General features: G+C 42.5%; 1 protein-coding gene across 6 annotated transcripts in view; it reads right to left on the bottom strand.

Moving 5' to 3' along the window:
• The window catches only part of LOC139571652 (ryanodine receptor 2-like), a 216717-nt gene that overhangs the window by 80310 nt on the left and 110061 nt on the right, over window positions 1–26346 (bottom strand). For all 6 annotated transcript variants that reach the window (XM_071394720.1, XM_071394716.1, XM_071394717.1 and 3 more), the window contains 6 exons: window positions 15111–15306; window positions 8014–8254; window positions 6883–6970; window positions 6328–6420; window positions 5573–5743; window positions 2994–3053 (listed from right to left, as the gene is read on the bottom strand). In XM_071394720.1, coding sequence (XP_071250821.1) covers window positions 2994–3053; window positions 5573–5743; window positions 6328–6420; window positions 6883–6970; window positions 8014–8254; window positions 15111–15306 — 849 coding nt within the window. The remainder of the gene's footprint in view (window positions 1–2993; window positions 3054–5572; window positions 5744–6327; window positions 6421–6882; window positions 6971–8013; window positions 8255–15110; window positions 15307–26346) is intronic.

Raw genomic sequence — 26346 nt, 5'->3', positions numbered from 1 at the left:
AATGTTAGTTATCTCATCTCTGAAATATGCCGCCAACTCATCACATTTAGATGTGGAGGAAAGTTCACATAGGTTTTCCGGGGATTTATCAGTCCATCAATGGTCGAGAAGAGCACTTTTTGAATTATTCTGATTATTAGTGATCGAGTTAGAAGACTGAGCTCGTCTGGCATTTTCTAATGGCCTTGTTATATACGCCAACGTGATCTCTCTGAATATCATAATGTCCTTGTTATATACGCCGACTTGATCTCTCTGAATATCATAATGGCCTTGTTATATACACCAACGTGATCTCTCTGAATATCATAATGTCCTTGTTATATACACCAACTTGATCTCTCTGAATATCATAATGGCCTTGTTATATACGCCGACTTGATCTCTCTGAATATCATAATGGCCTTGTTATATACACCGACTTGCTCTCTCTGAATATCATAATGGCCTTGTTATATACGCCGACTTGCTCTCTCTGAATATCATAATGGCCTTGTTATATACACCAACTTGCTTTCTCAGAATATCATAATGGCATTGTTATATATCGTGGCGGCAGGGTAGCCTAGAGGTTGGGCCAGTAACCGGAAAGGTTGCTGGATCGAATCCCTGAGCTGACAAGGTATAAATCTGTCGTTCTGCCCCTGAACAAGGCAGTTAACCCACTGTTCCCCGGTAGGCCGTCATTGAAAATAAGAATTTGTTCTTAACTGACTTGCCTAGTTAAATAAAGGTAAAATATATATTAAAAAAAAAAAAATATGCCCACTTGCTCTCTCAGAATATCATAATGGACCTGTAATTTTAACTTTCTGCCTTTCTGAAATTTATCTTTATTAATTGATTAGATGAACATATCTGGGAACAGGTTAAGGGTTAAGGTTGTGAGGATCATGGGTTACCCACCAACGCAGTATTACACCCATACAGGCTCTGCCCTAAGGCCCCCAGGTGGCCCTCTCGAATCCTGGACGTGCCCAGGATATCAGTGGCTCTAACCGGGGCCTTGCCCTGCCCCTGCCCATGATGCATCACATGATCCACAGACGAGGCCTTCTTGATGCCTGCCAGGGTGGTCCTGGGAGCTCTGTGGGTGTAGCTACTCTCCATAGTGGCAGAGCGCTTGCGGGCGCCAGCCAGACGTTTGTGCACGCCGGGCATCTCTAAGGCCGGAGGTTTAGAGGCCTGCTGACTCTTCATCCACTTCATCACTAGGATCAACTTCTTCACCAGCTTTTTGAAGTGGAACACTCGGTACTGAGGATGGTGACGGAGGAGGAAGGGTGGCGGTGGACAGGACATGCAGGCATGCAGAGAGAACGGTGAGATGGAGACAGAGAGACAGAGAGAGATGATGGTGAACTGGAGGAATGGAGGGAGACGGGACATGCAGGTTTATGAAGGACAAATGAAACCTCTATTTGTCTTTTTAGGTCTAATACTGAACTTCATCCAAAATGACCTCTTATTGGGTGAAGTACCGAGTCAGCTTATACAACGCTGTACAGTACTACAATACTGTATCATGGTGTATATGAGTATGTACTACGTTGTACAGTACTACAATACTGTAGCATGGTGTAGATGAGTATGTACTACGTTGTACAGTACTATAATACTGTATCATGGTGTAGATGAGTATGTACTACGTTGTATAGTACTACAATACTGTAGCATGGTGTAGATGAGTATGTACTACGTTGTACAGTACTACAATACTGTAGCATGGTGTAGATGAGTATGTACTATGTTGTATAGTACTACAATACTGGAGCATGGTGTAGATGAGTATGTACTACGTTGTATAGTACTACAATACTGTATCATGGTGTAGATGAGTATGTACTATGTTGTATAGTACTACAATACTGTAGCATGGTGTAGATGAGTATGTACTACGTTGTATAGTACTACAATGCTGCAGCATGGTGTAGATGAGTATGTACTACTTTGTATAGTACTACAATACTGTAGCATGGTGTATATTAGTATGTACTACGTTGTATAGTACTACAATGCTGTAGCATTGTGTAGATGAGTATATACTACGTTGTATAGTACTACAATACTGTAGCATGGTGTATATTAGTATATACTACTTTGTATAGTACTACAATACTGTAGCATGGTGTATATTAGTATGTACTACTTTGTATAGTACTACAATACTGTAGCATGGTGTATATTAGTATGTACTACGTTGTATAGTACTACAATGCTGTAGCATTGTGTAGATGAGTATATACTACGTTGTATAGTACTACAATACTGTAGCATGGTGCAGATGAGTATGTACTACTTTGTATAGTACTACAATACTGTAGCATGGTGTATATTAGTATGTACTACGCTGTATAGTACTACGATACTGTAGCATGGTGTAGATGAGTATATACTACGCTGTATAGTACTACGATACTGTAGCATGGTGTAGATGAGTATGTACTACGTTGTATAGTACTACAATACTGTAGCATGGTGTATATGAGTATGTACTATGTTGTATAGTACTACAATACTGTAGTATGGTGTAGATGAGTATGTACTACGTTGTATAGTACTACAATACTGTAGCATGGTGTAGATGAGTATGTACTACGTTGTATAGTACTACAATACTGTAGCATGGTGTATATGAGTATGTACTATGTTGTATAGTACTACAATACTGTAGTATGGTGTAGATGAGTATGTACTACGTTGTATAGTACTACAATACTGTAGCATGGTGTAGATGAGTATGTACTACGTTGTATAGTACTACAATACTGTAGCATGGTGTATATGAGTATGTACTATGTTGTATAGTACTACAATACTGTAGTATGGTGTAGATGAGTATGTACTACGTTGTATAGTACTACGATACTGTAGCATGGTGTAGATGAGTATATACTACGCTGTATAGTACTACGATACTGTAGCATGGTGTAGATGAGTACGGGTTCATGCTGATGATGTCACAACTGAGGCAGTAATAGAGTAGTGGTCACCTTTCCCTGCAGGTGCAGGTTGTTTCTGATGATCTCCCGCACCTCGTCCTCCGTGTCTTTCTGTTGACAAAACATCACAGAAACGCTGATTCATAGGGTTCACTGTAGCAAACAGGGGGCACATGGAATCTGGGCTGTTCAATTTACTGGGGAGTCAATGAATGCCGGTGAGACACCTGACCATTTCATTAGAGACGTAAGTCATTTACCTGACTGAGACTTCAGTGATTTACCTGACTGAGACGTCAGTGATTTACCTGACTGAGACAGTGATTTACCTGACTGAGACAGTGATTTACCTGACTGAGACAGTGATTTACCTGACTGAGACGTCAGTGATTTACCTGACTGAGACGTCAGTGATTTACCTGACTGAGACGTCAGTGATTTACCTGACTGAGACTTCAGTGATTTACCTGACTGAGACGTCAGTGATTTACCTGACTGATACTTCAGTGATTTACCTGACTGAGACGTCAGTGATTTACCTGACTGAGACTTCAGTGATTTACCTGACTGAGACGTTAGTGATTTACCTGACTGATACTTCAGTGATTTACCTGACTGAGACAGTGATTTACCTGACTGAGACAGTGATTTACCTGACTGAGACGTCAGTGATTTACCTGACTGAGACGTCAGTGATTTACCTGACTGAGACAGTGATTTACCTGACTGAGACGTCAGTGATTTACCTGACTGAGACGTCAGTGATTTACCTGACTGAGACGTCAGTGATTTACCTGACTGATACTTCAGTGATTTACCTGACTGATACTTCAGTGATTTACCTGACTGAGACGTCAGTGATTTACCTGACTGAGACGTCAGTGATTTACCTGACTGAGACGTCAGTGATTTACCTGACTGAGACGTCAGTGATTTACCTGACTGAGACGTCAGTGATTTACCTGACTGAGACGTCAGTGATTTACCTGACTGATACGTCAGTGATTTACCTGACTGAGACTTCAGTGATTTACCTGACTGATACGTCAGTGATTTACCTGACTGATACGTCAGTGATTTACCTGACTGATACGTCAGTGATTTACCTGACTGAGACGTAAGTGATTTACCTGACTGAGACGTCAGTGATTTACCTGACTGAGACGTAAGTAATTTACCTGACTGAGACGTCAGTGATTTACCTGACTGAGACGTCAGTGATTTACCTGACTGAGACGTCAGTGATTTACCTGACTGAGACGTAAGTGATTTACCTGACTGAGACGTCAGTGATTTACCTGACTGAGACGTAAGTGATTTACCTGACTGATACTTCAGTGATTTACCTGACTGAGACGTCAGTGATTTACCTGACTGAGACGTCAGTGATTTACCTGACTGAGACGTCAGTGATTTACCTGGCTGAGACATAAGTGATTTACCTGACTGAGACGTCAGTGATTTACCTGACTGAGACGTCAGTGATTTACCTGACTGAGACGTCAGTGATTTACCTGACTGAGACGTCAGTGATTTACCTGACTGAGACGTAAGTGATTTACCTGACTGAGACTTCAGTGATTTACCTGACTGATACTTCAGTGATTTACCTGACTGAGACGTAAGTGATTTACCTGACTGAGACGTCAGTGATTTACCTGACTGAGACGTCAGTGATTTACCTGACTGAGACTTCAGTGATTTACCTGACTGAGACATAAGTGATTTACCTGACTGAGACTTCAGTGATTTACCTGACTGAGACAGTGATTTACCTGACTGAGACGTCAGTGATTTACCTGACTGAGACGTCAGTGATTTACCTGACTGAGACTTCAGTGATTTACCTGACTGAGACGTCAGTGATTTACCTGACTGAGACGTAAGTGATTTACCTGACTGAGATGTCAGTGATTTACCTGACTGAGACAGTGATTTACCTGACTGAGACGTCAGTGATTTACCTGACTGAGACGTCAGTGATTTACCTGACTGAGACGTAAGTGATTTACCTGACTGAGACGTAAGTGATTTACCTGACTGAGACGTCAGTGATTTACCTGACTGAGACGTCAGTGATTTACCTGACTGAGACGTCAGTGATTTACCTGACTGAGTCGTCAGTGATTTACCTGACTGAGACTTCAGTGATTTACCTGACTGAGGCGTCAGTGATTTACCTGACTGAGACATTAGTGATTTACCTGACTGAGACGTCAGTGATTTACCTGACTGAGACGTCAGTGATTTACCTGACTGAGACTTCAGTGATTTACCTGACTGAGACTTCAGTGATTTACCTGACTGAGACTTCAGTGATTTACCTGACTGAGACGTAAGTGATTTACCTGACTGATACTTCAGTGATTTACCTGACTGAGACGTAAGTGATTTACCTGACTGATACTTCAGTGATTTACCTGACTGAGACAGTGATTTACCTGACTGAGACAGTGATTTACCTGGCTGAGACATAAGTGATTTACCTGACTGAGACTTCAGTGATTTACCTGACTGAGACGTCAGTGATTTACCTGACTGAGACGTAAGTGATTTACCTGACTGAGACGTCAGTGATTTACCTGACTGAGACGTCAGTGATTTACCTGACTGAGACATCAGTGATTTACCTGACTGAAGCGGATCTTGGCCAGAGCGATCAGTTCCTGGTCTCCCGGAGCGCAGATATTCAGTCCTACAGGAAGTAGTCTTTTCAACGCCGCTACGATGAGGCTGGTCTGCATGGAGTAGCGATCGCCCTTCCTCTTCATCTTCTTCCTCTCCTGGTCGGACACGGCTCCCTACAGGGGAGACACCAGGTGACAAGACAACAAGTCAGCAGCACCACCTGGTCTCACTACTGGTGTCCCCCAGGGATCTGCACTAGGTCCTCTTTAATGTCTCACTACTGGTGTCCCCCAGGGCTCTGCACTAGGTCCTCTTTAATGTCTCACTACTGGTGTCCCCCAGGGCTATGTACTAGGCCCTCTTTAATGTATCACTACTGGTGTCCCCCAGGGCTATGTACTAGGTCATCTTTAATGTATCACTACTGGTGTCCCCCAGGGCTCTGTACTAGGTCCTCTTTAATGTCTCACTACTGGTGTCCCTCAGGGCTCTGTACTGGGTCCTCTTTAATGTCTCACTACTGGCTCTGTACTGGGTCCTTTCTTGTTCTATCTGAACACCAAGCCACATCTCAGGTCAAGAACAACTTATCCATTTAATTATATTCAGTCATCACAACTTACTGTGCAGTCTTCATCATATTGGGGGACAAAGCTATTTGACTTATATATGGTATATAAAGTCATAGTACACTAAATTGTACATATCAATGTAAAAAAAAAAATCACGCTCGTACCATCTATATAACACCACTTACCTTGGACATCTTTGACTTGGTGTCTGTGATGAGGAAGGACATATTGTTGATCTCATTCTGAACCACAAAGTTCTGCTCCTCCCGTTTAAAATTCTGCCGTGGAAGAAATAAAATATTTCAGTGTTGGATATTGCCAAGGATTTATGCAAATGTAGCCTGCAGCCTGACGGGGGACTTGGAGAAGAACAGACGCACATGAACGCTCTAGAGATACATCACAGTCTTATAGTTCTCGCTGCCAGGCAAGCAAATGTAAAATGTATTTATTTCAGAAAGAAACGCTGAAGAATTCCTAGAATCGAATGAGATTTTAATAGGATTATTATTCTTTTTTTTATAAGTGTAGAGTGCACATTCAGAGTGCCTTGGTGACGACCAATAGAAACTATCACAGAGGGATTAAGACATGACATGTTTCCTGGAAACTGTTACAGTGATGTGATGATTCATATGTGACATTGTCTCTGGGTAGCTTACATGACACTTGGAATGTGACATTGTCTCTGTGTAGCTTACATGACACTTGGAATGTGACATTGTCTCTGTGTAGCTTACATGAGACTTGGACCAGAATATGAAGACCTCTGCTACCATGCGGAAGAGCTCTTCAGCCTCAGGGTTCGATTCTTTCAGCCATTTGGCCCTGAGATAAAAACACATCGGAAACTAGTTACAGTATTCAGTTGGATAAAACAGTCACACCAACAGAAACAAGTTACAGTATTCAGTTGGATAAAACAGTCACACCAACAGAAACTAGTTACAGTATTCAGTTGGATAAAACAGTCACACCAACAGAAACTAGTTACAGTATTCAGTTGGATAAAACAGTCACACCAACAGAAACAAGTTACAGTGGACATTCAGTTGGATAAAACAGTCAGACCAACAGAAACTAGTTACAGTATTCAGTTGGATAAAACAGTCACACCAACAGAAACAACTTACAGTATTCAGTTGGATAAAACAGTCACACCAACAGAAACAAGTTACAGTATTCAGTTGGATAAAACAGTCACACCAACAGAAACTAGTTACAGTATTCAGTTGGATAAAACAGTCAGACCAACAGAAACTAGTTACAGTATTCATTTGGATAAAACAGTCACACCAACAGAAACAAGTTACAGTATTCAGTTGGATAAAACAGTCACACCAACAGAAACTAGTTACAGTATTCAGTTGGATAAAACAGTCACACCAACAGCAGCAACTGGCATGACATCTTAACAACTTAAAATAACACTTATGTTATTGATCCACCCAGTCCTCTCACTTTACCCCACTGGTCCTTTACCTGTTGTAGTCAGCAACATGGAGGAGGAGGAAGTAGAATGTCTAGTTACCTGTTCTAGTCAGCAACATGGAGGAGGAAGTAGAATGTCTAGTTACCTGTTCTAGTCAGCAACATGGAGGAGGAGGAAGTAGAATGTCTAGTTACCTGTTGTAGTCAGCAACATGGAGGAGGAGGAAGTAGAATGTCTAGTTACCTGTTGTAGTCTACAAAGCGGATAAGGAGGTAGAATGTCTAGTTACCTGTTGTAATCTACAAAGCAGATGAGGAGGAGGTAGAATGTCTAGTTACCTGTTGTAATCTACAAAGCAGATGAGGAGGAGGTAGAATGTCTAGTTACCTGTTGTAGTCTACAAAGCGGATGAGGTTGAGGAGGTAGAATGTCTAGTTACCTGTTGTAGTCTACAAAGCGGATGAGTAGCGGATAAAAGGCGTAGAGGTCTCTGATCAGGATGGTAAACTCATCCAGGATGAGTAGTTCAGCCTCAGACATCTCCCCTCGTCCCTCGGCCTTCATTTGTTCCTCATCCAGCAGTACGGTGGCAGCCTTCTTCCTCAACTTCTCCATCAGCGGCAGGAAGTGGGTCTTCAACAGCCCCCCCTTCGCCTTACCAATGATTGGCTGAGAGAACACTGGAGGCGGGGACAGAATAGAGAAGGACAGTTAGTGAGTGAGACTGGTGCGAAACAACGATGGTGGTGTTTCACTTTGGAAGATTTTACAGTTTGTTTTCTTATTTAAACAACGATGGTGGTGTTACACTCCGGATGATTTTACAGTTTTGTTTTCTTATTTAAACAACGATGGTGGTGTTACACTCCGGATGATTTCACAGTTTGTTTTCTTATTTAAACAACGATGGTGGTGTTACACTCCGGATGATTTCACAGTTTGTTTTCTTATTTAAACAACGATGGTGGTGTTACACTCCGGATGATTTTACAGTTTGTTTTCTTATTTAAACAACGATGGTGGTGTTACACTCCGGATGATTTTACAGTTTGTTTTCTTATTTAAACAACGATGGTGGTGTTACACTCCGGATGATTTCACAGTTTGTTTTCTTATTTAAACAACGATGGTGGTGTTACACTCCGGATGATTTCACAGTTTGTTTTCTTATTTAAACAACGATGGTGGTGTTACACTCCGGATGATTTTACAGTTTGTTTTCTTATTTAAACAACGATGGTGGTGTTACACTCCGGATGATTTCACAGTTTGTTTTCTTATTTAAACAACGATGGTGGTGTTACACTCCGGATGATTTTACAGTTTGTTTTCTTATTTAAACAACGATGGTGGTGTTACACTCCGGATGATTTTACAGTTTGTTTTCTTATTTAAACAACGATGGTGGTGTTACACTCCGGATGATTTCACAGTTTGTTTTCTTATTTAAACAACGATGGTGGTGTTACACTCCGGATGATTTCACAGTTTGTTTTCTTATTTAAACAACGATGGTGGTGTTACACTCCGGATGATTTTACAGTTTGTTTTCTTATTTAAACAACGATGGTGGTGTTACACTCCGGATGATTTTACAGTTTGTTTTCTTATTTAAACAACGATGGTGGTGTTACACTCCGGATGATTTTACAGTTTGTTTTCTTATTTAAACAACGATGGTGGTGTTACACTCCGGATGATTTTACAGTTTGTTTTCTTATTTAAACAACGATGGTGGTGTTCCACTCTGGATAATTTTACAGTTTGTTTTCTTATTTAAACAACGATGGTGGTGTTTCACTCTGGATGATTTTACAGTTTGTTTTCTTATTTAAACAACGATGGTGGTGTTACACTCCGGATGATTTTACAGTTTGTTTTCTTATTTAAACAGCGATGGTGGTGTTCCACTCTGGATGATTTTACAGTTTTGTTTTCTTATTTAAACAACGATGGTGTTGTTTCACTCTGGATGATTTTACAGTTTTGTTTTCTTATTTAAACAACGATGGTGGTGTTTCACTCCGGATGATTTTACAGTTTGTTTTCTTATTTAAACAACGATGGTGGTGCTTCACTCCGGATGATTTTACAGTTTGTTTTCTTATTTAAACAACGATGGTGGTGTTTCACTCCGGATGATTTTACAGTTTGTTTTCTTATTTAAACAACGATGGTGGTGCTTCACTCCGGATGATTTTACAGTTTGTTTTCTTATTTAAACAACGATGGTGGTGTTTCACTCCGGATGATTTTACAGTTTGTTTTCTTATTTAAACAACGATGGTGGTGTTTCACTCCGGATGATTTTACAGTTTGTTTTCTTATTTAAACAACGATGGTGGTGTTTCACTCCGGATGATTTTACAGTTTGTTTTCTTATTTAAACAACGATGGTGGTGTTTCACTCTGGAAGATTTTACAGTTTGTTTTCATTTTTGAAACAATGCATTTTGGTTGCTGTGTTGTGTGACATCAACACGTGATCACCACCACATGCAGTAACAACACATATGCAGTATGGTAAACTGCTTGGTCATGTGGGTGACCTATGCTCCTATGGCATAGAAGGGTTGAAGACAAGTAAACCGCTGTGTTTCTGAACACCCACCCACCTGCCGGTCAACCAATCCAGGCTTCCCCGTCGATCAACATACAATTTTAGGTTAGTATTTTATTTGTATCCCCAATTACTACTCTTCCTGGGGTTCAAACAGGAAACAAAACAACACATAAAATATATAAAATACATAATATGCATAATATAATATACATAACACTACATAACACTACTTAACACTACATAACACTACATAAGACTACATAATCTCCTGCCTCTGCCTCACGCTTCAGAAACAGGAGATGGCTCCAGCCCTATAAGCCGTTCCTGCTGGAACAAGCCAAGGACTCGGTCATGGTGACCCACCTATATAATACAGTACATAATACAGTAGACATTACAATACCAGATAGATAGAATGGCTGTGTCTATTCACAGTCCCCGTTGTGCCGTTAGGTGTTATTTTATCTGTTTTTTGGAATGTGTTTTTATTGCTAGTTTGAGTTACCTGGGGTGGCAGAGAGTTCCATGTAGTCACGGCTCTAATACTGAGCGTTTCCCAGCCTCTGATCTGTACCCGGAGACTGTGAAGAGACCTCGGATTGCATATCTTGTGTTGTACCAATGAGTGTCTGAACTGTGAGCCAACTGCTTGAACAGAGAGTTCTGTACCTTCAACACATCAACACCTCACACACAAGACCAATAGTGATGCAGTCCATCTCTCCTCAACTTTGAGCCAGGAGAGATTGACATGCATGTCATTGACATTCTTCCTCCGTGTATATCTAAGTGTAATATGTGCTGCTCTGTTCTGGACCAACTGAAATTGACTTATGTCCTTCTACATGACCACACAACTGGGCAGTAGTCCAGGTGCTACAAAATCAGGGCCTGTAGGACCTGTCTGGTCAACTGAGATATCAAGAAAACAGAGCAACGTCTTCTCATGGCCTGTATCCATTGATCATCCTTGAGATGTTTCTACAACTTGATCGGAGTCCACCTGTCTTAAATTCTATTGTTTGGACATGATTTGAAAAGGCACACACCTGTCTATATAAGGTCACACAGTTGACAGTGCATGTCAGAGCAAAAACTAGGTCACGAGATCGAAGGTATTGTCCATAGAGGTCCGAGACAGGATTGTGTCGAGGCACAGATCTGGGGAAGGCTACCAAAACATTTCTGCAGCATTGAAGGTCACCAAGAACACAGTGGCCTCCATTATTCTTAAATGGAAGGTCAGAACCACCAAGAATCTTGTTTCTAAAACCTGTTTTTGCTTTGTCATTATGGGGTATTGTGATGTCATTATGGGGTATTGTGTGTAGATTGATGAGGGGAAAAAAACATTTAATCCATTTTAGAATAAGGTTGTAGCGTAACAAAGTGTGGAAAAAGTCAAGGGGTCCGAATACTTTCCAAATGCACCGTAAATGTTGAGCGAGTGATTTATCCCAAAAAACAATGCTTTTTGTTTTTGAGATATTTAACACCAGCCTATTGCTAGTTACCCCATTCTAAAACTGACAGGAGCTCTATGTTAAGGGTGCCAGTTATTTATTTTAATTGTTGCAGCCGACATCTATACGGTTTAGTCGTCAGCGTACATAGACACACAGGCTTTATTCAAGGTCAGTGGGAGGCCATTAGTAAAAAACAGAAAACAATAATGGCCCTAGCCAGCTGCCCTGTGGTACACCGCACTCAACTGAATTTGTATTAGAGAGGCTTCCATTAACAAAAAAACTCTAATGTTCTATTAGATAGGTAACTCTCAATCCATAATAAGGTAGAGGATGCTTTCCCATAACACCTACATTTTTTTAAACAATAGGTTATGATCAATGATATCAAAAAACGACACTGAAGTCGAACAAAACAGCTCGCACAATATTTTTTTCTATCAATTTCTTTCAGCCAATCATCAGTCATTTGTGTCAGTGCCGAGCATGTTGAGTGCCCTTCCCTAAAAGCATGCTGAAAGTCTGTTGTTCATTTTGTTTTCTGTAAAATACCTGTATTTGGTCAAACACAATTTGTTTTCTCTCCAAACGTTTGCTAAGCACTGGTGACCATCTGATTGGTCAGCTGTGTTGAACCATTAAAGAGGGCTCTGCTATTGTTGGGCAGATGGCCAGAATATGAATGTGTTCTGATGTTAATTGTTAATGTCATGAACCTTGTTTCTCAGGCTACATATGTTAACATGGGCTATATTGTTAGTCCTTTTCTGGGTTGTTTGATTGTTTTTAATGATCCGAGGTTGAACATGTCAATGACATTTACTTCTGACTCAATGCTACTGAGTGGCCTGCCCACAGTGGACTTCTTCTGACTAAATGCTACTGAGTGGCCTGCCCACAGTGGACTTCTTCTGACTCAATGCTACTGAGTGGCCTGCCCACAGTGGGCTTCTTCTGACTCAATGCTACTGAGTGGCCTGCCCACATAGGGCTTCTTCTGACTAAATGCTACTGAGTGGCCTGCCCACAGTGGGCTTCTTCTGACTCAATGCTACTGAGTGGCCTGCCCACAGTGGACTTCTTCTGACTAAATGCTACTGAGTGGCCTGCCCACAGTGGACTTCTTCTGACTCAATGCTACTGAGTGGCCTGCCCACAGTGGGCTTCTTCTGACTCAATGCTACTGAGTGGCCTGCCCACAGTGGACTTCTTCTGACTCAATGCTACTGAGTGGCCTGCCCACAGTGGGCTTCTTCTGACTCAATGCTACTGAGTGGCCTGCCCACAGTGGGCTTCTTCTGACTCAATGCTACTGAGTGGCCTGCCCACAGTGGGCTTCTTCTGACTCAATGCTACTGAGTGGCCTGCCCACAGTGGACTTCTTCTGACTCAATGCTACTGAGTGGCCTGCCCACAGTGGGCTTCTTCTGACTCAATGCTACTGAGTGGCCTGCCCACAGTGGACTTCTTCTGACTCAATGCTACTGAGTGGCCTGCCCACAGTGGGCTTCTTCTGACTCAATGCTACAGAGTGGCCTGCCCACAGTGGGCTTCTTCTGACTCAATGCTACTGAGTGGCCTGCCCACAGTGGGCTTCTTCTGACTCAATGCTACTGAGTGGCCTGCCCACAGTGGGCTTCTTCTGACTCAATGCTACTGAGTGGCCTGCCCACAGTGGGCTTCTTCTGACTCAATGCTACTGAGTGGCCTGCCCACAGTGGGCTTCTTCTGACTCAATGCTACTGAGTGGCCTGCCCACAGTGGACTTCTTCTGACTCAATGCTACTGAGTGGCCTGCCCACAGAGGGCTTCTTCTGACTCAATGCTACTGAGTGGCCTGCCCACAGAGGGCTTCTTCTGACTCAATGCTACTGAGTGGCCTGTCCACAGTGGGCTTCTTCTGACTCAATGCTACTGAGTGGCCTGCCCACAGTGGGCTTCTTCTGACTCAATGCTACTGAGTGGCCTGCCCACAGTGGACTTCTTCTGACTCAATGCTACTGAGTGGCCTGCCCACAGTGGACTTCTTCTGACTCAATGCTACTGAGTGGCCTGCCCACAGTGGGCTTCTTCTGACTCAATGCTACTGAGTGGCCTGCCCACAGTGGGCTCCTTCTGACTCAATGCTACTGAGTGGCCTGCCCACAGTGGACTTCTTCTGACTCAATGCTACAGAGTGGCCTGCCCACAGTGGGCTTCTTCTGACTCAATGCTACTGAGTGGCCTGCCCACAGTGGGCTTCTTCTGACTCAATGCTACTGAGTGGCCTGCCCACAGTGGACTTCTTCTGACTCAATGCTACTGAGTGGCCTGTCCACAGTGGACTTCTTCTGACTCAATGCTACTGAGTGGCCTGTCCACAGTGGACTTCTTCTGACTCAATGCTACTGAGTGGCCTGCCCACAGTGGACTTCTTCTGACTCAATGCTACTGAGTGGCCTGCCCACAGTGGACTTCTTCTGACTCAATGCTACTGAGTGGCCTGCCCACATAGGGCTTCTTCTGACTCAATGCTACTGAGTGGCCTGTCCACAGTCGGCTTCTTCTGACTCAATGCTACTGAGTGGCCTGTCCACAGTGGGCTTCTTCTGACTCAATGCTACTGAGTGGCCTGCCCACAGTGGGCTTCTTCTGACTCAATGCTACTGAGTGGCCTGCCCACAGTGGGCTCCTTCTGACTCAATGCTACTGAGTGGCCTGCCCACAGAGGGCTTCTTCTGACTCAATGCTACTGAGTGGCCTGCCCACAGTGGGCTTCTTCTGACTCAATGCTACTGAGTGGCCTGCCCACAGTGGGCTTCTTCTGACTCAATGCTACTGAGTGGCCTGCCCACAGTGGGCTTCTTCTGACTCAATGCTACTGAGTGGCCTGCCCACAGTGGACTTCTTCTGACTCAATGCTACAGAGTGGCCTGCCCACAGTGGACTTCTTCTGACTAAATGCTACAGAGTGGCCTGCCCACAGTGGGCTTCTTCTGACTCAATGCTACTGAGTGGCCTGCCCACAGTGGACTTCTTCTGACTCAATGCTACTGAGTGGCCTGCCCACAGTGGGCTACTTCTGACTCAATGCTACTGAGTGGCCTGCCCACAGTGGGCTACTTCTGACTCAATGCTACTGAGTGGCCTGCCCACAGTGGGCTACTTCTGACCTAATGCTACTGAGTGGCCTGCTCACAGTGGACTTCTTCTGACTAAATGCTACAGAGTGGCCTGCCCACAGTGGGCTTCTTCTGACTCAATGCTACTGAGTGGCCTGCCCACAGTGGGCTTCTTCTGACTCAATGCTACTGAGTGGCCTGCCCACAGTGGGCTTCTTCCTGAGGCAGACAGTTTCAGTACAAACAGTGGAATTCAATTCTATGTGCATATATGATTAAATGCTGACGATCCTCTCTGACGACGTACGATGTCGTGGTAACTACACACACACATAACAACCAAGACATTGACAAGTAGGCTAAAGTTATTTTGACCATGTGGTAGGTAAAAAAGGTGTGTCTCTACCTGCGAGTCGTTTCATCCAGGCCCCCTCGTCGATCCCCAGGTTATTGTAGATGATCTTCAGGATGTTGCCCAGTAGACTATTCATGTGGTCTGAGGTGAGGTGAGTACAGCAGCTGTCTGCAGTCTCTGGAGGGTTGTTCTCTGGGCCGTGTTCCCACCAGTGAGACATGTAGCTGCATAGCATGGGCAGCACCACCTGAGGATAAGTAAGGACAGGGGGGAATGCTCATATTAAATGTTTAAGTCATGTTGTCTTTTCAATCATGTTCTTATCTCTTGTAAGCGCAGGGCTCCAGACCAACATTTTTCCCTGGTCTCACTGGGGCAACTAACTTTTTTAGTTGGCAAAACCAGCCCATGATTTGTTGGCACCAGTCCATGATTTGGTGGTACCAGCCCATGATTTGGTGGCACCAGTCCATGATTTGGTGGCACCAGCCCATGATTTGGTGGCACCAGTCCATGATTTGGTGGTACCAGCCCATGATTTGGTGGTACCAGCCCATGATTTGGTGGTACCAGTCCATGATTTGGTGGTACCAGTCAATGATTTGGTGGCACCAGTCCATGATTTGGTGGTACCAGCCCATGATTTGGTGGTACCAGTCCATGATTTGGTGGTACCAGCCCATGATTTGGTGGTACCAGCCCATGATTTGGTGGTACCAGCCCATGATTTGGTGGTACCAGTCCATGATTTGGTGGTACCAGTCCATGATTTGGTGGTACCAGCCCATGATTTGGTGGTACCAGCCCATGATTTGGTGGTACCAGCCCATGATTTGGTGGTACCAGCCCATGATTTGGTGATACCAGCCCATGATTTGGTGGTACCAGCCCATGATTTGTTGGCACCCCCCAAAAAAAATAAGTAGCGTCATACAATAGAATACATTTGAGTCATCTTATAACGTCATGATAAAGTCATTACAAAGTCATTGTTAAGTCATTATAAAGTCACTGTAAAGTCACTGTAAAGTCATTATAAAGTCATTATAAAGTCATTATTAAGTCATTGTAAAGTCATTATAAAGTCATTATAAAGTCATTACAAAGTCATTATTAAGTCATTATTAAGTCATTATAAAGTCATCATAATGCTTTATTAAGAGGTGTAATTGACTACTCACATGGTATTCAGTAAATAAGTCGTTACATCTGTCAGAGCAGGAATGCATGATTCAACATATTTTGATATACAACCTAATCCAGTGATTGCCATAAATTTGAGGTTGACAAGTAGGCTATTTCTGTTGTATTTTACTCTCAAAATAGGGTATTTGTATTTGTATTTATTATGGATCCCCATTAGTTCCTGCCAAGGCAGCAGCTACTCTTCCTGGGGTTTATTATGGATCCCCATTAGTTCCTGCCAAGGCAGCAGCTACTCTTCCTGGGGTTTATTATGGATCCCCATTAGTTCCTGCCAAGGCAGCAGCTACTCTTCCTGGGGTTTATTATGGATCCCCATTAGTTCCTGCCAAGGCAGCAGCTACTCTTCCTGGGGTTTATTATGGATCCCCATTAGTTCCTGTCAAGGCAGCAGCTACTCTTCCTGAGGTTTATTATGGATCCCCATTAGTTCCTGCCAAGGCAGCAGCTACTCTTCCTGGGGTTTATTATGGATCCCCATTAGTTCCTGCCAAGGCAGCAGCTACTCTTCCTGGGGTTTATTATGGATCCCCGTTAGTTCCTGCCAAGGCAGCAGCTACTCTTCCTGGGGTTTATTATGGATCCCCATTAGTTCCTGCCAAGGCAGCAGCTACTCTTCCTGGGGTTTATTATGGATCCCCATTAGTTCCTGCCAAGGCAGCAGCTACTCTTCCTGGGGTTTATTATGGATCCCCATTAGTTCCTGCCAAGGCAGCAGCTACTCTTCCTGGGGTTTATTATGGATCCCCATTAGTTCCTGTCAAGGCAGCAGCTACTCTTCCTGAGGTTTATTATGGATCCCCATTAGTTCCTGCCAAGGCAGCACCTACTCTTCCTGGGGTTTATTATGGATCCCCATCAGTTCCTGCCAAGGCAGCAGCTACTCTTCCTGGGGTCCAGCAAAATTAAAGCAGTTTATACAATTTAAAAAACATTACAATACATTCACAACAGATTTCAGAGCATATTAAGTCTGTGCCCTCAGTCCCCTACTCTATTACCATATATCTACAACAAAAAATCCATGTGTAAGTGTGTGTATAGTGCATATGTTATCATGTGTCTGTGCCTATGTCCTAGTAAACCAGCAGTCTCCTGTTAGTAAACCACCAGTCTCATGTTAGTAAACCACCAGTCTCCTGTTAGTAAACCACCAGTCTCATGTTAGTAAACCAGCAGTCTCCTGTTAGTAAACCACCAGTCTCATGTTAGTAAACCACCAGTCTCATGTTAGTAAACCACCAGTCTCCTGTTAATAAACCACCAGTCTCATGTTAGTAAACCACCAGTCTCATGTTAGTAAACCACCAGTCTCATGTTAGTAAACCACCAGTCTCCTGTTAATAAACCACCAGTCTCATGTTAGTAAACCACCAGTCTCATGTTAGTAAACCACCAGTCTCCTGTTAATAAACCACCAGTCTCCTGTTAGTAAACCACCAGTCTCCTGTTAGTAAACCACCAGTCTCCTGTTAGTAAACCACCAGTCTCATGTTAGTAAACCACCAGTCTCCTGTTAGTAAACCACCAGTCTCCTGTTAGTAAACCACCAGTCTCCTGTTAGTAAACCACCAGTCTCATGTTAGTAAACCACCAGTCTCCTGTTAGTAAACCACCAGTCTCATGTTAGTAAACCACCAGTCTCCTGTTAGTAAACCACCAGTCTCATGTTAGTAAACCACCAGTCTCCTGTTAATAAACCAGCAGTCTCCTGTTATTAAACCACCAGTCTCATGTTAGTAAACCACCAGTCTCCTGTTAATAAACCACCAGTCTCCTGTTAATAAACCACCAGTCTCCTGTTAATAAACCAGCAGTCTCCTGTTAATAAACCACCAGTCTCCTGTTAATAAACCACCAGTCTCCTGTTAATAAACCACCAGTCTCCTGTTAGTAAACCACCAGTCTCCTGTTAGTAAACCACCAGTCTCCTGTTAGTAAACCACCAGTCTCCTGTTAGTAAACCACCAGTCTCATGTTAGTAAACCACCAGTCTCCTGTTAATAAACCACCAGTCTCATGTTAGTAAACCAGCAGTCTCCTGTTATTAAAGCACCAGTCTCATGTTAATAAACCACCAGTCTCCTGTTAATAAACCACCAGTCTCCTGTTAATAAACCACCAGTCTCCTGTTAATAAACCACCAGTCTCCTGTTAGTAAACCACCAGTCTCATGTTAGTAAACCACCAGTCTCCTGTTAGTAAACCACCAGTCTCCTGTTAATAAACCACCAGTCTCATGTTAGTAAACCACCAGTCTCCTGTTATTAAACCACCAGTCTCATGTTAGTAAACCACCAGTCTCCTGTTAGTAAACCACCAGTCTCCTGTTAATAAACCACCAGTCTCCTGTTAATAAACCACCAGTCTCATGTTAGTAAACCACCAGTCTCCTGTTAATAAACCACCAGTCTCCTGTTAATAAACCACCAGTCTCCTGTTAGTAAACCACCAGTCTCCTGTTAATAAACCACCAGTCTCCTGTTAGTAAACCACCAGTCTCCTGTTAATAAACCACCAGTCTCCTGTTAATAAACCACCAGTCTCCTGTTAATAAACCACCAGTCTCCTGTTAATAAACCACCAGTCTCATGTTAGTAAACCACCAGTCTCCTGTTAATAAACCACCAGTCTCCTGTTATTAAACCACCAGTCTCCTGTTAATAAACCACCAGTCTCCTGTTATTAAACCACCAGTCTCCTGTTATTAAACCACCAGTCTCCTGTTAATAAACCACCAGTCTCCTGTTATTAAACCACCAGTCTCCTGTTAATAAACCACCAGTCTCCTGTTATTAAACCACCAGTCTCCTGTTAGTAAACCACCAGTCTCCTGTTAATAAACCACCAGTCTCCTGTTATTAAACCACCAGTCTCCTGTTAATAAACCACCAGTCTCCTGTTATTAAACCACCAGTCTCCTGTTAGTAAACCACCAGTCTCCTGTTAGTAAACCACCAGTCTCCTGTTATTAAACCACCAGTCTCCTGTTAGTAAACCACCAGTCTCCTGTTAGTAAACCACCAGTCTCCTGTTAGTAAACCACCAGTCTCCTGTTAGTAAACCACCAGTCTCCTGTTAGTAAACCACCAGTCTCCTGTTAATAAACCACCAGTCTCCTGTTAGTAAACCACCAGTCTCCTGTTATTAAACCACCAGTCTCCTGTTAGTAAACCACCAGTCTCCTGTTAATAAACCACCAGTCTCCTGTTAGTAAACCACCAGTCTCCTGTTAGTAAACCACCAGTCTCCTGTTAGTAAACCACCAGTCTCCTGTTAATAAACCACCAGTCTCCTGTTAGTAAACCACCAGTCTCCTGTTAGTAAACCACCAGTCTCCTGTTAGTAAACCACCAGTCTCCTGTTAATAAACCACCAGTCTCCTGTTAATAAACCACCAGTCTCCTGTTAATAAACCACCAGTCTCCTGTTAATAAACCACCAGTCTCCTGTTAATAAACCACCAGTCTCCTGTTAGTAAACCACCAGTCTCCTGTTAATAAACCACCAGTCTCATGTTAATAAACCACCAGTCTCCTGTTAATAAACCAGTCTCCTGTTAGTAAACCACCAGTCTCCTGTTAATAAACCACCAGTCTCCTGTTAATAAACCAGTCTCATGTTAGTAAACCACCAGTCTCCTGTTAATAAACCACCAGTCTCCTGTTAATAAACCAGTCTCATGTTAGTAAACCACCAGTCTCCTGTTAGTAAACCACCAGTCTCCTGTTAATAAACCACCAGTCTCCTGTTAATAAACCACCAGTCTCATGTTAGTAAACCACCAGTCTCCTGTTAATAAACCACCAGTCTCCTGTTAATAAACCACCAGTCTCCTGTTAATAAACCACCAGTCTCCTGTTAGTAAACCACCAGTCTCCTGTTAATAAACCACCAGTCTCCTGTTAATAAACCACCAGTCTCCTGTTAATAAACCACCAGTCTCCTGTTAATAAACCACCAGTCTCCTGTTAATAAACCACCAGTCTCCTGTTAGTAAACCACCAGTCTCCTGTTAGTAAACCACCAGTCTCCTGTTAATAAACCACCAGTCTCCTGTTAGTAAACCACCAGTCTCCTGTTAATAAACCACCAGTCTCCTGTTAGTAAACCACCAGTCTCCTGTTAGTAAACCACCAGTCTCCTGTTAATAAACCACCAGTCTCCTGTTAATAAACCACCAGTCTCCTGTTAGTAAACCACCAGTCTCCTGTTAATAAACCACCAGTCTCCTGTTAATAAACCACCAGTCTCCTGTTAGTAAACCACCAGTCTCCTGTTAATAAACCACCAGTCTCCTGTTAGTAAACCACCAGTCTCCTGTTAATAAACCACCAGTCTCCTGTTAATAAACCACCAGTCTCCTGTTAATAAACCACCAGTCTCCTGTTAATAAACCAGTCTCCTGTTAGTAAACCACCAGTCTCCTGTTAATAAACCACCAGTCTCCTGTTAGTAAACCACCAGTCTCCTGTTAATAAACCACCAGTCTCCTGTTAATAAACCAGTCTCCTGTTAATAAACCACCAGTCTCCTGTTAATAAACCACCAGTCTCCTGTTAATAAACCACCAGTCTCCTGTTAATAAACCACCAGTCTCCTGTTAATAAACCACCAGTCTCCTGTTAGTAAACCACCAGTCTCCTGTTAATAAACCACCAGTCTCCTGTTAATAAACCACCAGTCTCCTGTTAATAAACCACCAGTCTCCTGTTAATAAACCACCAGTCTCATGTTAATAAACCAGTCTCCTGTTAGTAAACCACCAGTCTCCTGTTAATAAACCAGTCTCCTGTTAATAAACCACCAGTCTCCTGTTAGTAAACCACCAGTCTCCTGTTAGTAAACCACCAGTCTCCTGTTAGTAAACCACCAGTCTCCTGTTAATAAACCACCAGTCTCATGTTAATAAACCACCAGTCTCCTGTTAGTAAACCACCAGTCTCCTGTTAGTAAACCACCAGTCTCCTGTTAATAAACCACCAGTCTCCTGTTAATAAACCACCAGTCTCCTGTTAATAAACCAGTCTCCTGTTAGTAAACCACCAGTCTCCTGTTAATAAACCACCAGTCTCCTGTTAATAAACCACCAGTCTCCTGTTAATAAACCACCAGTCTCCTGTTAATAAACCACCAGTCTCCTGTTAATAAACCACCAGTCTCCTGTTAGTAAACCACCAGTCTCCTGTTAGTAAACCACCAGTCTCCTGTTAATAAACCACCAGTCTCCTGTTAATAAACCACCAGTCTCCTGTTAATAAACCACCAGTCTCCTGTTAGTAAACCACCAGTCTCCTGTTAGTAAACCACCAGTCTCCTGTTAATAAACCACCAGTCTCCTGTTAATAAACCACCAGTCTCCTGTTAATAAACCACCAGTCTCCTGTTAATAAACCAGTCTCCTGTTAATAAACCACCAGTCTCCTGTTAATAAACCACCAGTCTCCTGTTAATAAACCACCAGTCTCCTGTTAATAAACCACCAGTCTCCTGTTAATAAACCACCAGTCTCCTGTTAATAAACCACCAGTCTCCTGTTAATAAACCAGTCTCCTGTTAATAAACCACCAGTCTCCTGTTAATAAACCACCAGTCTCCTGTTAATAAACCACCAGTCTCCTGTTAATAAACCACCAGTCTCCTGTTAATAAACCACCAGTCTCCTGTTAATAAACCACCAGTCTCCTGTTAGTAAACCACCAGTCTCCTGTTAGTAAACCACCAGTCTCCTGTTAATAAACCACCAGTCTCCTGTTAGTAAACCAGTCTCCTGTTAATAAACCACCAGTCTCCTGTTAATAAACCAGTCTCCTGTTAATAAACCAGTCTCCTGTTAATAAACCACCAGTCTCCTGTTAATAAACCAGTCTCCTGTTAGTAAACCAGTCTCCTGTTAATAAACCAGTCTCCTGTTAATAAACCAGTCTCCTGTTAATAAACCAGTCTCCTGTTAATAAACCAGTCTCCTGTTAATAAACCAGTCTCCTGTTAATAAACCAGTCTCCTGTTAATAAACCACCAGTCTCCTGTTAATAAACCACCAGTCTCCTGTTAATAAACCACCAGTCTCCTGTTAATAAACCAGTCTCCTGTTAATAAACCACCAGTCTCCTGTTAATAAACCAGTCTCCTGTTAGTAAACCAGTCTCCTGTTAATAAACCAGTCTCCTGTTAATAAACCACCACCAGTCTCCTGTTAATAAACCAGTCTCCTGTTAATAAACCACCAGTCTCCTGTTAATAAACCACCAGTCTCCTGTTAATAAACCAGTCTCCTGTTAATAAACCAGTCTCCTGTTAATAAACCACCAGTCTCCTGTTAGTAAAACCAGTCTCCTGTTAATAAACCAGTCTCCTGTTAATAAACCAGTCTCCTGTTAATAAACCAGTCTCCTGTTAGTAAACCACCAGTCTCCTGTTAATAAACCAGTCTCCTGTTAGTAAACCACCAGTCTCCTGTTAATAAACCAGTCTCCTGTTAATAAACCACCAGTCTCCTGTTAATAAACCCAGTCTCCTGTTATTAAACCACCAGTCTCCTGTTAATAAACCACCAGTCTCCTGTTAATAAACCACCAGTCTCCTGTTAATAAACCACCAGTCTCCTGTTAGTAAACCACCAGTCTCCTGTTAATAAACCACCAGTCTCCTGTTAATAAACCACCAGTCTCCTGTTAATAAACCACCAGTCTCCTGTTAATAAACCAGTCTCCTGTTAATAAACCACCAGTCTCCTGTTAATAAACCACCAGTCTCCTGTTAATAAACCACCAGTCTCCTGTTAGTAAACCACCAGTCTCCTGTTAATAAACCACCAGTCTCCTGTTAGTAAACCACCAGTCTCCTGTTAATAAACCACCAGTCTCCTGTTAATAAACCACCAGTCTCCTGTTAATAAACCACCAGTCTCCTGTTAATAAACCACCAGTCTCCTGTTAATAAACCACCAGTCTCCTGTTAGTAAACCACCAGTCTCCTGTTAGTAAACCACCAGTCTCCTGTTAATAAACCACCAGTCTCCTGTTAATAAACCACCAGTCTCCTGTTAGTAAACCACCAGTCTCATGTTAATAAACCAGTCTCCTGTTAATAAACCACCAGTCTCCTGTTAATAAACCACCAGTCTCCTGTTAATAAACCACCAGTCTCCTGTTAATAAACCACCAGTCTCCTGTTAATAAACCACCAGTCTCCTGTTAGTAAACCACCAGTCTCCTGTTAATAAACCAGTCTCCTGTTAATAAACCACCAGTCTCCTGTTAATAAACCACCAGTCTCCTGTTAATAAACCACCAGTCTCCTGTTAATAAACCACCAGTCTCCTGTTAATAAACCACCAGTCTCATGTTAGTAAACCACCAGTCTCCTGTTAGTAAACCACCAGTCTCCTGTTAGTAAACCACCAGTCTCCTGTTAAACCACCAGTCTCCTGTTAGTAAACCAGTCTCCTGTTAATAAACCACCAGTCTCCTGTTAATAAACCAGTCTCCTGTTAGTAAACCAGTCTCCTGTTATTAAACCACCAGTCTCCTGTTAATAAACCAGTCTCCTGTTAGTAAACCAGTCTCCTGTTAATAAACCAGTCTCCTGTTAATAAACCAGTCTCCTGTTAGTAAACCAGTCTCCTGTTAATAAACCAGTCTCCTGTTAATAAACCAGTCTCCTGTTAATAAACCAGTCTCCTGTTAATAAACCACCAGTCTCCTGTTAATAAACCACCAGTCTCCTGTTAATAAACCACCAGTCTCCTGTTAATAAACCAGTCTCCTGTTAATAAACCACCAGTCTCCTGTTAATAAACCACCAGTCTCCTGTTAGTAAACCAGTCTCCTGTTAATAAACCAGTCTCCTGTTAATAAACCAGTCTCCTGTTAATAAACCACCAGTCTCCTGTTAATAAACCACCAGTCTCCTGTTAATAAACCACCAGTCTCCTGTTAGTAAACCACCAGTCTCCTGTTAATAAACCAGTCTCCTGTTAATAAACCAGTCTCCTGTTAATAAACCACCAGTCTCATGTTAGTAAACCACCAGTCTCCTGTTAATAAACCAGTCTCCTGTTAGTAAACCAGTCTCCTGTTAGTAAACCACCAGTCTCCTGTTAGTAAACCACCAGTCTCCTGTTAATAAACCAGTCTCCTGTTAATAAACCACCAGTCTCCTGTTAATAAACCAGTCTCCTGTTAATAAACCAGTCTCCTGTTAATAAACCACCAGTCTCCTGTTAATAAACCACCAGTCTCCTGTTAATAAACCAGTCTCCTGTTAATAAACCAGCAGTCTCCTGTTAGTAAACCAGTCTCCTGTTAATAAACCAGTCTCCTGTTAATAAACCACCAGTCTCCTGTTAATAAACCAGTCTCCTGTTAATAAACCAGTCTCCTGTTAATAAACCAGTCTCCTGTTAATAAACCAGTCTCCTGTTAATAAACCACCAGTCTCCTGTTAATAAACCACCAGTCTCCTGTTAATAAACCAGTCTCCTGTTAATAAACCAGTCTCCTGTTAGTAAACCAGTCTCCTGTTAGTAAACCACCAGTCTCCTGTTAATAAACCACCAGTCTCCTGTTAATAAACCACCAGTCTCCTGTTAATACACCAGTCTCCTGTTAATAAACCAGTCTCCTGTTATTAAACCAGTCTCCTGTTAGTAAACCACCAGTCTCCTGTTAGTAAACCACCAGTCTCCTGTTAATAAACCAGTCTCCTGTTAGTAAACCAGTCTCCTGTTAATAAACCAGTCTCCTGTTAATAAACCAGTCTCCTGTTAATAAACCAGTCTCCTGTTAATAAACCAGTCTCCTGTTAATAAACCACCAGTCTCCTGTTAATAAACCAGTCTCCTGTTAATAAACCAGTCTCCTGTTAATAAACCAGTCTCCTGTTAATAAACCACCAGTCTCCTGTTAATAAACCACCAGTCTCCTGTTAATAAACCAGTCTCCTGTTAATAAACCACCAGTCTCCTGTTAATAAACCAGTCTCCTGTTAATAAACCAGTCTCCTGTTAATAAACCAGTCTCCTGTTAATAAACCACCAGTCTCCTGTTAGTAAACCAGTCTCCTGTTAATAAACCACCAGTCTCCTGTTAATAAACCACCAGTCTCCTGTTAATAAACCACCAGTCTCCTGTTAATAAACCAGTCTCCTGTTAATAAACCACCAGTCTCCTGTTAATAAACCACCAGTCTCCTGTTAATAAACCAGTCTCCTGTTAATAAACCAGTCTCCTGTTAATAAACCAGTCTCCTGTTAATAAACCAGTCTCCTGTTAATAAACCAGTCTCCTGTTAATAAACCAGTCTCCTGTTAATAAACCAGTCTCCTGTTAATAAACCACCAGTCTCCTGTTAATAAACCACCAGTCTCCTGTTAATACACCAGTCTCCTGTTAATAAACCACCAGTCTCCTGTTAATAAACCAGTCTCCTGTTAATAAACCACCAGTCTCCTGTTAATAAACCACCAGTCTCCTGTTAATAAACCACCAGTCTCCTGTTAATAAACCACCAGTCTCCTGTTAATAAACCACCAGTCTCCTGTTAATAAACCACCAGTCTCCTGTTAGTAAACCAGTCTCCTGTTAATAAACCAGTCTCCTGTTAATAAACCAGTCTCCTGTTAATAAACCAGTCTCCTGTTAATAAACCAGTCTCCTGTTAGTAAACCAGTCTCCTGTTAATAAACCAGTCTCCTGTTAATAAACCAGTCTCCTGTTAATAAACCAGTCTCCTGTTAATAAACCAGTCTCCTGTTAGTAAACCAGTCTCCTGTTAATAAACCAGTCTCCTGTTAATAAACCAGTCTCCTGTTAATAAACCAGTCTCCTGTTAATAAACCAGTCTCCTGTTAATAAACCAGTCTCCTGTTAATAAACCAGTCTCCTGTTAATAAACCAGTCTCCTGTTAATAAACCAGTCTCCTGTTAATAAACCAGTCTCCTGTTAGTAAACCAGTCTCCTGTTAATAAACCAGTCTCCTGTTAATAAACCAGTCTCCTGTTAATAAACCAGTCTCCTGTTAATAAACCACCAGTCTCCTGTTAATAAACCACCAGTCTCCTGTTAATAAACCAGTCTCCTG

This window comes from Salvelinus alpinus, chromosome 3, assembly GCF_045679555.1.
Source record: "Salvelinus alpinus chromosome 3, SLU_Salpinus.1, whole genome shotgun sequence".
NCBI classification, from domain to species: domain Eukaryota; kingdom Metazoa; phylum Chordata; class Actinopteri; order Salmoniformes; family Salmonidae; genus Salvelinus; species Salvelinus alpinus.
The sequence above is the reverse complement of the archived record's forward strand: the minus strand, read 5'-3'. Positions and strand labels throughout refer to the sequence as shown.